Source organism: Gordionus sp. m RMFG-2023, chromosome 3 (assembly GCF_954871325.1).
Source record: "Gordionus sp. m RMFG-2023 chromosome 3, tfGorSpeb1-WG-v2, whole genome shotgun sequence".
NCBI classification, from domain to species: domain Eukaryota; kingdom Metazoa; phylum Nematomorpha; class Gordioida; order Chordodea; family Parachordodidae; genus Gordionus; species Gordionus sp. m RMFG-2023.
In genome coordinates, this window is record NC_088777.1 from 14,744,527 (window position 1) to 14,760,447 (window position 15,921).

Sequence of the window (15,921 nt, forward strand, 5' to 3'; positions counted from 1 at the left end):
TGGCCAAATTTAAATTTAGATTTACTCCAAAATGTTATTTCGAGATTTTATTAATAGATGTTCCACTATTTATTTTTTTTTATGAAAAGTTAACTGATAAAATTTATAATATAAGATTTCTTTTTTATATCCAAAGGAAATCAATTATGTAAAGGTCAAATTGAACGTTAAAAGTAGCTATCATATGAAGATGTTAATAATGAAAATACATTTACAACATATTAGCTATTTAAGTAAATTCCATCTTAAATTTGACAAAAAATAAGGCGTTTTTAGGTCGACCCTATTAATTCCGATATAGTTTAAGACTATATGGATGGGGATCCAATAGAAACGATATTAGCTTTTCTATTATCTGGAATAATAGTTAATATGCAAAAATAGATAATTTTATTTTTTGGATATTTTAAATAATTAGTTTGAAAAATTATCAATTTGAATATTAAAATTGAATATTTATAACCTGAGTTTGGAACCTGAACTAGAAATTGGTTCCGATTTTAAATATGCAAAAATTATGGTGGTTCCGGTTTTTTAAAATTTTGAAAAAAATGAATCTTGATTCTGGCTCTTAAATTTGACGCTGTTCTGAAGCTTCTCGTAGTGTTGTTAAGAATTTTTAAATATAGCACCATCTATTTAGACATAATTTTTGTTAATTTTACTAGATATTTGCCATGCAAATTATTGAAGGAAACATTAGGTATTTAATTAATAAATATTAAAATTTTTAAATGGAAAACTTGGAAATTTGTCATGCCCGGCCCGATCTCCAACAAAAAAAATTTTATTTTCCCGTGAAGCCCGATCCGAAATAAAAATTATGTTTGCCCAGCCCGGTCCGAATTTATATAGAAAAATTTATTATTTTTTTTGGTTATAAAAAAATATTCTATGAATAAAAAAATATTAGCGCCAAGAATTTTAAAATGTATCAATTCATTTGATAAAAGTAATGATATCATATTTAAAAATTTAAGCCCGATCTGGCCCCGCCCGAATTTTTGAAAAATATAGGCTCGATCCAGCTCGAACCGAAATTATTTTTTAAAAATAGACCCCGGCCGGGCCTTGTGCAGATCTCTAATAAGACCATATATAACAAAAATTTTGCTTAAATTTTTTATCCATGATATATCTAACCGATACAGCTTGTTAGAAGCCTTTTACACTGCATGTCAAACTGATATCTGTCACCTGTCCCGATTTTTAAGGATAGCATTGTGGCAAAATTTTAATAGGAATAAATTTAAAAAAATACGTATAAAGCAAATGGGGCTGTTTAAAAATAAATAATTTTTATTTTATTTTGTAAATTCTTTCCGAATGCTCTAATTGTAGCAGAAGAAATATTTTCATTTTAATATATTCGAATGGCCAATTTACAATCTAATGGATTTTTTAAAAAAAACCCATCTCTATTTTTTTAATACTTATCTAAATAAAACAATCCTAAAATAATTATATTAAGGTAAGAAAGATTATTCAGGATGTCCTGTAGTACAAATCAGCTTTCCTCCTCACGCTTCGCCATCGGATCCTACCCAGCCATCCACAACAATGATGCCATCTACCTTATCTGCCATGGATGATATTTCTCCCGAGGTCGAAAAAGATACGAAGCAACCTCAAAATATTCTCAAGGCCCTTAAATATTTTTCTTCCATTTTGCCGTGAGTTAAAAAAAAAATTATGTCGAAAGCATAGTTATGAATCACAATAGACTTTCTAGCCTCTTCCCCATATTCTCTGCAATAAATTCCTTATCACATTTAACTCGAATATTATCTTTCATTAATTGTTTAAATAACATTTTCCTCATTTAAATTATATAGCATTGCTAGGGAAGGATTTCCAATCTAATAACTTTTCTCAAGCTATACCCTCTCCCCCCCCCCCCAATCAAAAAAAAATTGTATTTTATTTTTAATCGATCTGATATAGATTGATTTTTCTTTGTCTCCCTGAATCTATATCATAAAAAAAAATATTTTCTAACCAAATTGTAAACTATGGGCAAAATAAGAAACACCTTTAAATTTTCCGCTTCTCATGGCCAAGGCGATATTTAGTGCAATATCTATCATAAATATATGGGTATTTATTTTTTTTTTAAAAAAATTCCTCAAAGTTAATATTCACATTGAAAGTATGGGCAATGCTTATGAATTATTGTTTTTGTTAAATCCTTTCCTTGTTACAAAAACAAAAAATAATCCCGTTTTTAGCTAGCTGCTTTTTCTTTTAAAATATTACAATTACAAAAAAATTATATTTTAAGTTCCTTTTATTCATTTTTTTTAAAATAGGAAATTATTTATTAAATAAAAATGTAACCAAAAACAGTAATAATATCGGATCGAATAATTTTCAGAAATATCGGCTCGATCTGATTTTTTTTACAAAAACGGTAAACATTGGCTGGCCCCATCCGATATTTAATATAAGCACTATCATAGATATTTACATTATATGGTGGGGAAATGTCTATATCATAATACAATATTTATTGTGTATTTTTATGTCTTATGATATTTATTTGAAATATTGTTGTCTTATAAATTATGATGTTTATTTGAAATATTGTTAAACAGGCCGGAGACGCAAAAACTAGGCTTTACGATAGTTATAGACGGAAGGCGTTCGAAATGGGAAACTCTAAAGCCTGTATTGCATATTTTGGAGGTATTTCCTATAAAATTATTTCTAATATGAATTAAATATTATTTCTATGCCTGAACCTTGAATAATTTTTCTTAAAGGAAAAAAGGATAAATAAATGTTAAGGAAATCGAATGAATTAATTGGTATCATCTGCCCATTTTATGTTTAGCGTATCCCATAAGTATATAGTATTTTATTTTGGTGGTCAAAATATATATTTGAGAAAAAACATTTTATTTTTTATTTGAATAGTTTTTACTATTTTCTTCATATCTTCCCTTGTTTTGAATATCACAATTATAAAAAAATTTAAAAATATTTTGAATTTGAGATTTTTCCCATATACGATTTTATAAAAATTCATGCCGCGGGCCTGCCTAAAATATTTTGCCTCCGGGTCGCGGGACTGCTGGGGCTGAAAAACCCTCTGGCGGGTCCCTAATTATAATATACTTTATTGTATTTTAAAGGATAAAATCAAGGGAGAAATTAAAAAAATATTGAAAATTATAAATAAAATATTTTTTTTATAAATTATACTTTTTGGAATACAATGGTAAATTCCCATTATTCTTCGGGAAATTATAGGGACATGAAAGGATGGGAAGAAAAAAATACTATCGGGAAAAGTTTAATTGAAATTGTCCAAATAATATTCCCATAAAATCGAACTAACATATTTTTTTAAATTTTCTCTAATCCAATCTTAAGTTAAGAATTTATAGCAATTTTATCGATTTTGGACTCAATTTTTTTTTTGTAAAACAGTAATAAAAGTTAAATGGAATCGTTTTAAATATTTGCAAAGTACACCATAGAAGGCTTCTTCTTTTAAGGTTGCTTCAAGGGAGTTCTCCTATATTTGAAATTTGGTTAATGATCTCCATTTTAATATATTCCAAAGGCGGAACCGAGTTCATAGCCGATTCCAAAAACCTCGTAACCAAGGTTTACCTGAAAACTATAATGTCAGCCTAGAGGGCTTAATCAATTAACTCATACCTCAATCCTTAGCTGATTTTTAATTACCCATGCCTGTAGTTCGAGTCGATTTTAGTGATTACCCAACTATATGTCTTATAGAATTTGTGGGTGATATATAAGTGTCTAATGTTTACTCCAGAAACCTGCAGAAGTATCATTTGCACGGCCCGGCTCCGATATTTAAAAAAAAAGCCCGGCCCGAGTTTTATATTTTCAGGCCCGGCCGGGATTTTTTTTAAGGAAAATTTACTCGGATTTTTTAAAAATATATTATATTAATTTTTAAATAATAGCGATTTAAAATATTTAGTCTTATAATTTTTTAGGCCCGGCCCGGATAATTAAAAAAAATTAAAATACGACCTGGCCCGTGTACCAGAGGGTCGGGCATGCAGGTCTCGGGTTTATTCCTAACTACCCCAGATATGTATAAAATATTAACCAAACATTTTTGGATGATGGCTAATAGAATAATTCTACCATTCAGTAACCTTGCTAAGCCAAAACTAGGGAAGAATATAAATATCTTCCTTTTTTTTAAATAAAATTTATATTAAATAATCTACGATTATCTCGAGTACTATTTCTTTTTTTCTACATTTTTGAAAACTATTACTCTATGTTTTTATAATGTACTATACATGAATTGAAATTAATTATTGATTTTGACCATTTTTTGCAGGAATCGTTTAGTGAGAATATAAATTGCGTTCATATAATTAAACCGGAAAAATTTTGGCAAAAACAAAAAACCAGTCTCGGAGCTACTAAATACCGATTTGAAGTAATTATATAACTTATCTCCCAGTGTAGAAGGGTAAGGAAAGGGGATTAAAGAGGGGGAAAAGATAGAAGGAAGGTGCGGTAGGGAGAAAGGAAGGGATGAGAAACAGAACAAAGGTAATAGACTAAAATTTGTTAGGGATTCTCGAAATTTTTTTTCATAGCTAAAGTAGTCAATTTTAAAAGAAAATTCTCCTTTTTTTACTTGGTAAAACCAGACATCTATGGTCTCGTTAGAAACTCTGGGCAAGACTTGCTTAGACCCACGCCACCTTGTCTCCCCGCATGCTACCGACAGCTCGATTTCCACCAATCATGGCACTGTAAATAACTGTAATCAACTGGGAATCCCATTTTCATTTTTGTTTGACCACTCCGATTGGTCGGACACTCGCTCACGTGTAGCCTCTTTTTTACAATCTTTTAGCTGTTTTATTCGAGAGGAGACGTGCGTTCTGAAGAAGCAGCTGATCGCTAATTATATCGAAAAAAGTTTTTTCGAGCTAAACGATCTTAAAGATTATAGTAAATTTCCTTTTTTTTAAATTAGATTAATTTAAAAACGTTCTCTTGAGATGATTAACTAACCCTTTTTGTTAGGAATGAAGCTGAAATGACCTCGACATTTTACTTAGTTTTATAAATCTATGTCTAATCGGGGTTAGATAAGAGAATGCTTCTCTATTTACCAAGTCTTAGCTAACTTAGTAACTATCGTCTTTGTCTGGCTAATTAGTCTCACCCACAACATTCTTTCCCTGAATAAAATTTTTAGATTTATAAGTAATAGAAAAAAGAGATAAGAAAAAAATTATCTAAAATTTCATGTGAAATGAAAATTAAACTTTTAGGTTCACTATATTATATCACTTTTTTTCCTTCCAGTGAATCTGAATATTATTTTTAAGTAACACTGGCAATAGAAATATAAGTTATACTCAGTAGTTTGTTAAAATTTCTTTAAGCACATTTAATTAATACACCCCTTTTTCCTTATGATCTTTCCTCGTTTTGACATATAATGCAATTTAATGGTATATTTTAAAATCTGTCTGTTTTAATAGAGAATGGGTGGATGACCGAAGTTAAAAATGGTTTGGAGGAATGTTCGGCCCGCAATAATGTGATCAACCAACTTCCTTTCCCGACTTTACAAATCGAAGGCCAAAAATTATCAAACAAGTTTGTTCTAAACATGCCGAATGAATATATTTTTTGTCACTATTGATGGTTAGCACTTTTAACACGTAATTGCACTTTATCTACATAAAAATTCCTCTGTCAATGTGGCTCTTTCATTTCATCTTTTTCTTTCACCATTTATAATTTACAACTTTCTCTCAAATTTATATAATATGCGATGAATTACATCTAGACTTATAGTTATACATAGAATAATCATGGCAAATAATATCAATTGGGGTCTGAGCTTTCCCACCCATAATATTAAAATGAATATCTAATCATTATCTAATTTTAATTTATATATTTATTGGAGTTGATACGAGTTGACTCTTGTTCAAAAAATTGACATGTAGATCTTGGGTCAGGTGAAAATAACGACCCAAACCCTGGGTCGGGTTAAAAAAAGCGACGCATGTTTTGGGTTGGGTTGAAAAATTAACCACAACTTTAGGTCGAAGTTCTAAAAAAACACAAATTTTGAATCGGAGTCGAAAAAGGGACCCAGATTTTGCGTCGAGGTCGTTTTTCCAAAGTTTGAGTCGAGGTCGTATTTTTTGGCTTCGACCTGGGTCGGGATTGAAGAAAATGACCCGAATTTTGAATTGGGTCGCGACTCATGGCGTTTTAATAACACTACTAAAAATGCACATCTACTTCTAAAATAAATTCCTTTTTTTATATTAACATTTGTTAAAGGGTTAATTTGGACCAAGTAATTTTTTTTAAAGTAACCAAAAGGTAGTGACGTTGCTATTTTTGCAGAGTAACTATGCATTAGTACCTTTTCCCTTTAAAATTTAAATTTAAGTTAACAAAATATAACACGACATCGCTGTTTTACTATACGATGAATACAAAAAAATTCAATTTATTTTGTATTTATATTTATCGCGTCGTAAAACATAGCGATATCGCGGTACATTTGATAAACTGCAAATGCACACAGCAAAAAAAATCATTACTTTTTATAGTAACCTTTACCGCACTAATTATAACTGATCCAAATTTGATTGGATCATATTTATATAGGTCCTTGCAGGGATTTTAAAGTAAATAATTTCTTCAAATCTTTAAAGGTCTAGGAGTACTGAGAGTTAGGCCTAAAACAAATTATTTGTTATTCTAAATTCAATTCCATTCGATTAGTATTTTACGAAACGAATAACACAATTATTCGATTCGAAATTTTGAATATGAATAATAGGAAAAATATTCATCGAATATTAAACTTTATTCGAAATTATTTATTTATAAATATTCGTTATTTTACGTAAATATTTTATTTTTGGTTAATATTCGTAATCGTAAGTAAATAATAAAAAAGAAGTCATTAAATTTTCTTAGTGGATATCATACGTTTTACTTTATTATATTTCCTATTTTATATATATCAGAGACCTGCAGGCCCTGCCCTAAGCCCTGCCTGGGTTCCAGGGCCGGGCCGTATTTAAAATTTTTAAAATATACCCGAGCCGGGCCGGGCCTGAAATTTTTTTTTTAAAAAACCCGGGCTGGGCCTGAAATTTTTTTTAAAAAAAATACCCGGGCCAAAAAAATTATACAACATGAATTATTATATTCGTCAATTAGATATGGTTATAATGATTATATATAGTTATGATTAATATATGTTTGGTAAATGTTAACACTAGCTAACACTCATAGTATCTATTACATAATAAAATTATAGTTTTCCTGCCATGGAATAAATACGTAAAGGATTAAATACATTATTATATATAAATTAAAATATCATTTTATTTTTTTTATAAATACATTGTATATTTATTCTTAAAATATTATTTACACAAATTTTTTATGTATCAATTTGTAATATACAAAATATCTGTTTAGAATAAAAAAAAATAAAATATGTTATAGTGTTGTTAAACGGCTTGTTTTGAGCCGATTTTTAAAAACAGCTAACTCAGTTTTTTATCCAGAAAAATATTATGCAAGCCTGAAAATTTTGCTCATAGAAGGAGCAAAGGTCTATACATATAGTATCGAAATTTCGAGGCTTAGTCAATATTTTTCTGGCGAAAATATTGAGTTAGCCGTTTTTAAAAATTGGCTCAAAACGAGCCGCTTAAGAACATTAGCTAATATACTTGCTTATTAAATGATAATACTCGTCGAAAAATATGATAAAATACGAAATAATCAATTTTTTGTATATACCAGGTCGAATATACTTTTAAAAAATTCTGAGCAGGCCTAAAATTTTTTTTAAATATCCGGGCCGGGCCTTAAATTTTTAAACACGGGCCGGGCCGAAATTTTTTTAATCTGGGCCGGGCCGTACTAATGGTACCTCTGCAGGTCTCTGAATATATATATATATAAATCAAATCATAAGTTATATTTTCTGATAAGAAGTTTAATGGAAAGGGAAACGCCCCAACAAAGTAAACTAATAAATAATTATTTTATTTTGATGTTTACATCTAAAATTCCAGCTAAATAAAGAATTCCCAATAATGCTTTGAATTCTGTTATATCAACTTCTTTAGTAGAACTTTCATATTGGTCAGTATAGTTTTTACTTATAATTTTAATTTTTTAATTGGTATGATAAATAACCTCTTCAATCATTTTTGGTGTTATGAACAAGTCAAAACATTTTTCTGGAGTGTCTGCTTCCTCCCCATTGAAAACTAAATTTTGTTGACGAGTTCTTATGATTAGGAAAATCCTTTTTCCATTTAGTAACCTTTTCCCGTGTTGTCGAAAATGGTAACTGATACATTGTCCATTCAGGGATCTTCGGCTTCATGTTAGCTGTTATTCTCAATAGGGACAAATATGATATTGAAGAATAGAATGTCTTTGAAGTGTCAAAATCGGATCTAGCACAATTATATTTTTTCTGTTATATCTTTTGATGTTATAAAATGGGATAATTGTACATTTTTAGAAAATTTGAATGTTCGATTAAAGAAATAATTTTTTTTATAAGCAAATCTAATTCTAAAAATCGGGTGTTTTTGGCCAATTTGTTTGGATAACGTTATATAAAATCATTGGGTTTTAATTCGTTTATTTTCTCTAAATTTAGATATGCTAATGACAATTAGTTTAGAGAATCCTTAAAAGTATCATTTTAAAACATTCACAACTGTTTATAATTTTTTTTGCAAAAAAATAATTAACTTTTTATAAGCTTTAGAAAAATTATTGAATCTAATACGAATGATAGTATTATTTGATTCGATTCGTTTTTTTTGTAAGCATACTGAGAGTTTGAGTTACAAAAGTTTCTTTTAATACAATCGTTCATCAGATTATCGAAACACGGAGATACTCCTGAAACGAAATACGGCCACGAATTGATTGCCCAATGCTTAGAGATTTTGGAGATTCGAAAAACGGAGATCGCAGACATATACAGAAGGTCAAAACATCGAATGGATGTTTTGTCGAAATTTGCAAACCTCAAGAAGGAGATCGAGCACGTAATTGAAATTGAAGAAAAGGAAGAAAGAAAAATTTTAAATGAAGGAAGGAAAAGAAAGAATAATATAAAGGAATAAATTAAACAAAGAAAGATAGGAAAGAAAGTAAATCAAAAGAAAAAATACATAAATATAACATACTTTTAACCTTCCCCCAAACCATGTATTTTATGTGTTATTATGTCTACCATAGATTGAAAACTGGATACAGAAAACCCGCGAAAACTTTTGTCAAATCAAGATGGAGATTGGCGTTTGTAGCCAGACTGCTAGCCAACTTCTCAATAGATTCAGACTCTTCCATTCCAATTGCTTGGTAAATTTTTACTTTATTTCCTATAGAGTGCTCAATTTATATTAGTTTTTCTCCTACTTTTTTTTCAAAATAATAATGATTAATATATATATATTGCTACTAGCTTCCATATATATAGGCATTTTAGATCTCTGCTACATTTAAACAAAAAAATTATTACAAATGTAAGAATTCACCCCTTAACATGGACAAGATATATTCAGAGGCCGATGTTATTCAAAATCTCAACACCTCCAAAAACGATAACCAAAATTTCGAATCATCCTCTGATTTCCATAATGGCCGCCATCACATGACTACCGCTTCCTCAGCTGATATAGATGCTGGCATATTCCCTCCTTACCTTCTAGATTACGTGGTGCGTAATTTGGAGAGTTCTTGGAAAGGTTTCACCTCCGCTTTGCACAAGCATTCTCAGATATTGGAGCTCAGTTGCGCTTTCCATTTGAAATATGAAGAGGTAATAAATAAGAAAATGAAAAAGATGTAAAAAATTATACAAAAATAAAATTGAAAGGTATTTTATTACAAATGAACTTAAAGAACTTCTTCTCCTATTATAGACTAATGGAAATTATAAATTTATATCAGATTTCAGAATTTTATTGTCAAAATTAAAGTTTGAGTTTTATTAAAGGAACGATATTTAAAACTAAAAAAAACGGATGGCTTACTAATATGGGATTTGGGTAATCTTTTCCGCTTGCCGGGCCTTTGCAGATTTCTTATTTACAATTTCTTAACTTTATAAAACAAAGTCGCACTTGCTATGAGTATAAAATATATTAAATTTTTTTAGCACGGTTTGAAGCTACCTTCTTTATACCAGTACGAAACCATCATGTTTACGCAAGAGGAAAGTGAACCACTGGAAGATGGCGTCTTACCGAATTCGGTCATCGCCCACCCATCACAGCAAATTTTGACATTCGACTCTGACCCTAATTGTATAAGGGACATTATGGTGCGGTTGCAAGAATCTGTCGATTGCATCACGGCCATATATTTGGATGTTATTTTTTTTCTAAAAATTTATTTTTAATTTTTATTTTGTTTAAAAGAAAGAGAAGTTAATGATTTTACACACACCAAGAAAGAAATAATTAAATTCTCGTGGAAAATTATTTCATCTAATTATTATTCACTTCTGCATTTTTTTCAAATCTAAAACGCTATATATATTTTATAGATAAACAAATGCGGCAAGGCGGCACTTTCTTTAATGTCATCCTCCTCTTCCAACAATCATTCAAAAAGTAAAATTTCCGAATTATTTGAGTGTTTTATTGCATCTTAGCTGTTTTAAGTTGATTCTTAAAATATATGACATTGGGGGAAAGGAGATTACAATTTTATTAACAATCATAATCTTACTATATAACGGATGTTAAAAATGGCCGAAAATTGACCAATAATTATTATTTATATCTTTCAATTTACGTATAATTAAGTTGGTCCAAAACTTCAATGATCCTCGTCTTTATGTATTTTTTTAATAAAATTTCGTTTGTTATCTTATACTTTAAATTTTTACTATTTTGAATACTTCACTTTTTTTAATATAATTATTCATTAGTTGCACCAGATTATTCTGAAGCACGGGTTCACGTAATTGCACTTCTCACCGAGACTAGTCGACGACAAAACACTGAAATAAAAATGGCACTCGTCGAGGATACCAATGAGATCGAACATAGCCATGTGGGCAGGATGAGGCTCCGCCTCCAGACTCTAATGAGCCATGCGCTCTTCAAACAGGACGTGCGACACGTAATTCATTTTTTAAAAAATTATTTTTTTTTCCTTCTTGCTCATTCATTATTAATAAAGATCTTTCATTTGATAACGTCATCAGCACGTAATTAGGAGTTTTCATTGTAGAAGGACAACCTATAGTTTTGTCCCTGTTAACCATTTATTTATATCTGCTATTGAATATATTCATTCACATTCATTTCTAACGAACCTCTCTTTTATTTAGGTATTCGAATGGATCAAAAATCACGGCAATGTATTTTTGGAGAAGAAAACGGGAACCGGGCGGTCGTTGGCCCGGGCCAAAGCCTTGCTCAAAAATCACGCTTTATTTGAGCAGATTGCGAAGGTAAATTATTATATTGTAAGAAAAATAAAAGAAACAATTTTCTATGTAAATTAAAAAAAAAATAATTCATTAAGAATATCTTATAAAGTTAGATAAATTAGAAATATTTTTTTATGTATTAAGATGTGCTTAATTATTGCCTACAATGGAATCGAAGTTTTTGATGTTGGTAGGGAATATAAAATTCGGATAATGGGGGAAATTGCAAATATTAATAATAAGGAATGAAAATAACTTTCACTCAATAGTTCTTAAAATTGAATAGTTATAAATGTAAGAACTAATTTTATCAATATTTGATATGAACCTATGGTTATAAATAAAAAATATAAGGATGATAGAATAATAAAAAATAATTGTTCAATGTATTCACGCATCTCATATTAACAACTCTCTGCAGAACACCTACACCAATTCCCGAAAATTACTTATAGCAAGCGGAAAGCTTTTGATTTCTTGTGATAACAACCCTCTTTACGATTCCAACCATTTTAATAGGGGCGATAACAATGCGCGTATTAATTCAGGCGGTAATAGTGTTAGCAGCATCGATCACATTGAAAATGAAGCTATTCTAGGCATAGCCGAGGAGCTAAAGATGGCCGTAACCCTGTTTTATACTTCGGTGCAAACTTTATTCCCTAATTATAAATTCTTATGTTTCTGAATTTATTTTTAATTAAAAAATTTTTGTCACCTCCAAATTATCTAAATTTATCACTTGAGCGCGAATGAACATTCTCGCAATTTTGAATTTAACTTTAGAATTTTCGCACCTCGAGCTTATCGAGTGTTCACCTGATTATAAATTAATCGCCCATAAATGGTAGTTACTATCTTAAATTTTTTTTTTAATAGCCTCAAATGGAATGATATTATTAGTATTTAAAAAATTCGTTTAAAGGGATAAAATAATTAATTAAAAACTTGCACTCCCTGTTGTAATAAAAAAAATGAATATAGAATACTGGAATGGCAAATGATATATTAAATGAATAGTCATTTAAATTATTATATAAAATTAATAAAGATAATTTATTTTTAAAAAAAATAGGTCAAAGAACGCAGACAAATTTTGGAAATATCAGTCGATTTTTATTCCAGGATAGACGAAGTTGATAAAATAAAGCGCATATCCTTCATTCTTATAAAAATTAAAATCTGAGATTCTAAAATTTTTATGTTTAACCGATACAAGTATCCATTACCCAAGATAAAATTGAATCCACATAAAAAAAAAATTTAAATGGTCTAAATTACATGGAATAAGAAAAAATAATTGATTTACAAATATGTTAAGATGAAAGAAAGATAAGCTTTACTACTTTTTTTTACTTTTAGAAATTCTGTTATGGAATTTAATGTTAAACGGCTCGATTTGAACCGATTTTTAAAAACGACTATCTCAATATTTTTTCCAGAAAAATATTACGCAAGTCTGAAGATTTTGGATATAGATGGCACAAAGGTTTGGGAATCTATTTGCGAAATCCCTAGGCTTATGCAATATTTTTCCGGTTGAAATATTGAGTTAGTCGTTTTTAAAAATCGGCTCAAATCAAGCCATTTAACAACAGTAATGGAATACTTTATTAATGAAGAATAAACATTATAATAAATTATATTACTACTACAAAGTTTCATTAATTATTAAAAAGCATTATTATGGCTTAAATTAATGACTAAAAAAATTTTTTGTGAAAGTGAAGTCTAAGAAAAAGTTTTATAATTATTTATTTTTAAAATATACTCAAGGGGGGGTTAAGGGGTTATATTTTATTAAAAAACTATTTTACATCCATATTTCAAAAAAAGTTAATAAAAATCCTTTTTTTTAAAATATTGGAAATTTGTAAATTTTGATCGTATAAAGAATAATTTTCGATGGTCCTTACCTCGTAGTTCAAGCGAATTTTTTTTAGATTTAATTGTAAATTAACTTTGGAACTGATAAGTTAAGACTCTATCTCGACCTGACTCGATAGTTTAGCACCTGCTATATTTAGCATAAGCTCTAGTAATTTTGTTAAAATTTATCTATCTCAAGTCGACTCAAGAATGCCTTATTGCCAATTTTAAGGTATGAACCTTAATATTTTATACCAAAGTTTACTAAATTCAAAAGAGATCATTGTAAAACACGATAATTTGACATATATGCTTCGCATTTATACAGCACTGTATTATTAGTAAAAACTAGCTTATTTTTAACGCTTTTAATTAATGAACGAATCAGTGAGTTAATAATTTTTATATAAATTTATCTTAATGAACGAGTTCATTCTTTTATTTTACTCATTATTTCTGGCTCAGGTAACAACGTGTTTCAAGGAAATCATAGCTTTTTTCCAGAATTTTAGTTTTGCAAAGTGCCTTGACACTGTAGAACCCACTCTCATCGATCACTCAAAAAGGTTCGGATCCTTGTTGGATACTTCTCGGGCTGTATCTGGCATGGCCGAGGAACTCTTAATCTACATGGAGTAATGTTTTTTTTATTTAAAAAATTCAACTTATTCATTGTCTAAATTTTGGGGGAGAGGAGGGTCTCAATACTCAGCATTTATCTAACAAGGGAAACACAATGAATAGAATATTCATCGTTTTAAAATGAGATGAGAAATATGATTAAATGAATGAGGGACTTGAGATAAAGGTGAGAGAAAAAATGCATTGAAAAAACGAAAAAAGAGAGAGATAACAAAAATATTATTTAGAAGAAACTATAATCTTTTTGGAAATATTTTTATTTCAATTTTTTAAAAAAATCCACATAAAAACGTTTTAAAGCTCTTTAAATAATATATTAAAAAAGTAAAACTTTAAGATTTTTTTAAAAAAGATAAAATAATTAAAATGTAATAATTTCTTAGTTCATGCCAGGCATTAAATCATAAATAGAGACTTGATTCAATTTGATAACAATTGAAATTAGTTGTTTTAGATAAAAATATATTTTATTAAATAAATTCCTAAAGCGGATGAAAAAATTAATAAATTCTTCCCTTCACTCAGCATCTCTGCATAAGCGAGAGGGGGTAGGAGTTTTGCCTCCAAATTTTGAGAAGATGGTGGGGGTAGGAATCTAAGGGGGACAGACTAAATTTAGGGGGAAAGGTTGTCAATTAAATTTTTAGATAAAATAGGGCAGAATATATTTCTGTAAAATTTTATTTAATAATTTTATTATTGACCTATTTTTATATACATATAAGGCTGATCATCTACGAAATTGGTATAATGCATGTAATTATAGTCATTATATTTCAAATAAAACTTATTTTAAAATAATCTGCTGTCTTTTTAAATGTAATTTAAAAGGGTTATACATTTTATCAAAGCTGCAGGAATTTTAAGGATCTAGTTAGATAAAAATCAAAGATATTTATTTAAGTGGTAATAAAATAATGATCTTTATCACAATTTATCAGTATATATAATTCGGTAAAAGTTAATTGTATACAAAAAACATTTAAAAATTATTTCAACAATAAAATAAATTATATTAATCAATTTAGTATATATTATTATTTAACAATAGGAAAGTTAATATATAAATTTTCCATTATGTTAACTTATAACCGCAAAACTATGTACAAAAAGATAAATATATAATATTATTTCATGCATCGAATAAATAATTATGTATTCATTTTAAATTAGAGGGTGTTAATTTAATTCATGTTCTAAAAATAACTCATTTATACATATTTTTGATAGTTGGTATTAGATTATTGATTTATATTTAAAATATGTGAAGGGTATAACATTATAATTAAAAGATATAATTAATGAAGTGCGGTGAAATTTTTTTATGTAAGTAAGTATAGGTTTTTAAGCAGTGTTTGACTCCAGTGAGTATCCTAAGTAGAGGCTGCCTTCACCTTCTATTTCTTTTGCAAATTTTCATCCTTATTCTACTTATTAAAACTTTTCCTCAATATGCAAATATTCATTTTCCTCATTCAAGGAACGTGCAACTTACTCCATGTCATTCCTTGAGTGTTTCTCATTGAAGATAATTATATTAATACTCTTGTCATGCTCTATCATATCCTTCGCTTCCCTCAATTGCTTTTTGAAAGCTAACAATTATCCCAATTTTAAATCATATTCTATAACAAAGATCAACACTAAGAATAATTTTAAAGTCATTTTATTACTATTATAACTCCATTATTCATAACTTCTAAAACCATAAATTAATTTTTAAATATTATTCACAGTAAAAAAATTTTTGTTATTTAAAAAATTAAAAATTAACTTTATATTTATTTAAAATATCACTATGGATTTAAAAAAAATTAATTCATATCATGCTTTCTTTATCATTCTCCATGAAATAGAAACTACATAATAACTCATCACGAATTGCAAAATTTACTATATACCCCCCATAAATTTAAAATACAAAACAAAATACACCTAAA

General features: G+C 28.6%; 1 protein-coding gene across 2 annotated transcripts in view; it reads left to right on the forward strand.

The window, feature by feature from the left end:
- LOC135927557 (triple functional domain protein-like) overlaps positions 1-15,921 on the forward strand; it is a 34,690-nt gene that overhangs the window by 1,878 nt on the left and 16,891 nt on the right. For both annotated transcript variants that reach the window (XM_065463616.1, XM_065463617.1), the window contains exons 3-17: positions 1,472-1,673; positions 2,595-2,685; positions 4,331-4,432; positions 4,650-4,956; positions 5,496-5,613; positions 8,900-9,071; positions 9,265-9,387; positions 9,557-9,847; positions 10,187-10,399; positions 10,577-10,643; positions 10,964-11,157; positions 11,369-11,491; positions 11,892-12,116; positions 12,546-12,605; positions 13,805-13,974. In XM_065463616.1, the coding sequence (XP_065319688.1) occupies positions 1,472-1,673; positions 2,595-2,685; positions 4,331-4,432; positions 4,650-4,956; positions 5,496-5,613; positions 8,900-9,071; positions 9,265-9,387; positions 9,557-9,847; positions 10,187-10,399; positions 10,577-10,643; positions 10,964-11,157; positions 11,369-11,491; positions 11,892-12,116; positions 12,546-12,605; positions 13,805-13,974 (2,458 nt within the window). The remainder of the gene's footprint in view (positions 1-1,471; positions 1,674-2,594; positions 2,686-4,330; positions 4,433-4,649; positions 4,957-5,495; positions 5,614-8,899; positions 9,072-9,264; positions 9,388-9,556; positions 9,848-10,186; positions 10,400-10,576; positions 10,644-10,963; positions 11,158-11,368; positions 11,492-11,891; positions 12,117-12,545; positions 12,606-13,804; positions 13,975-15,921) is intronic.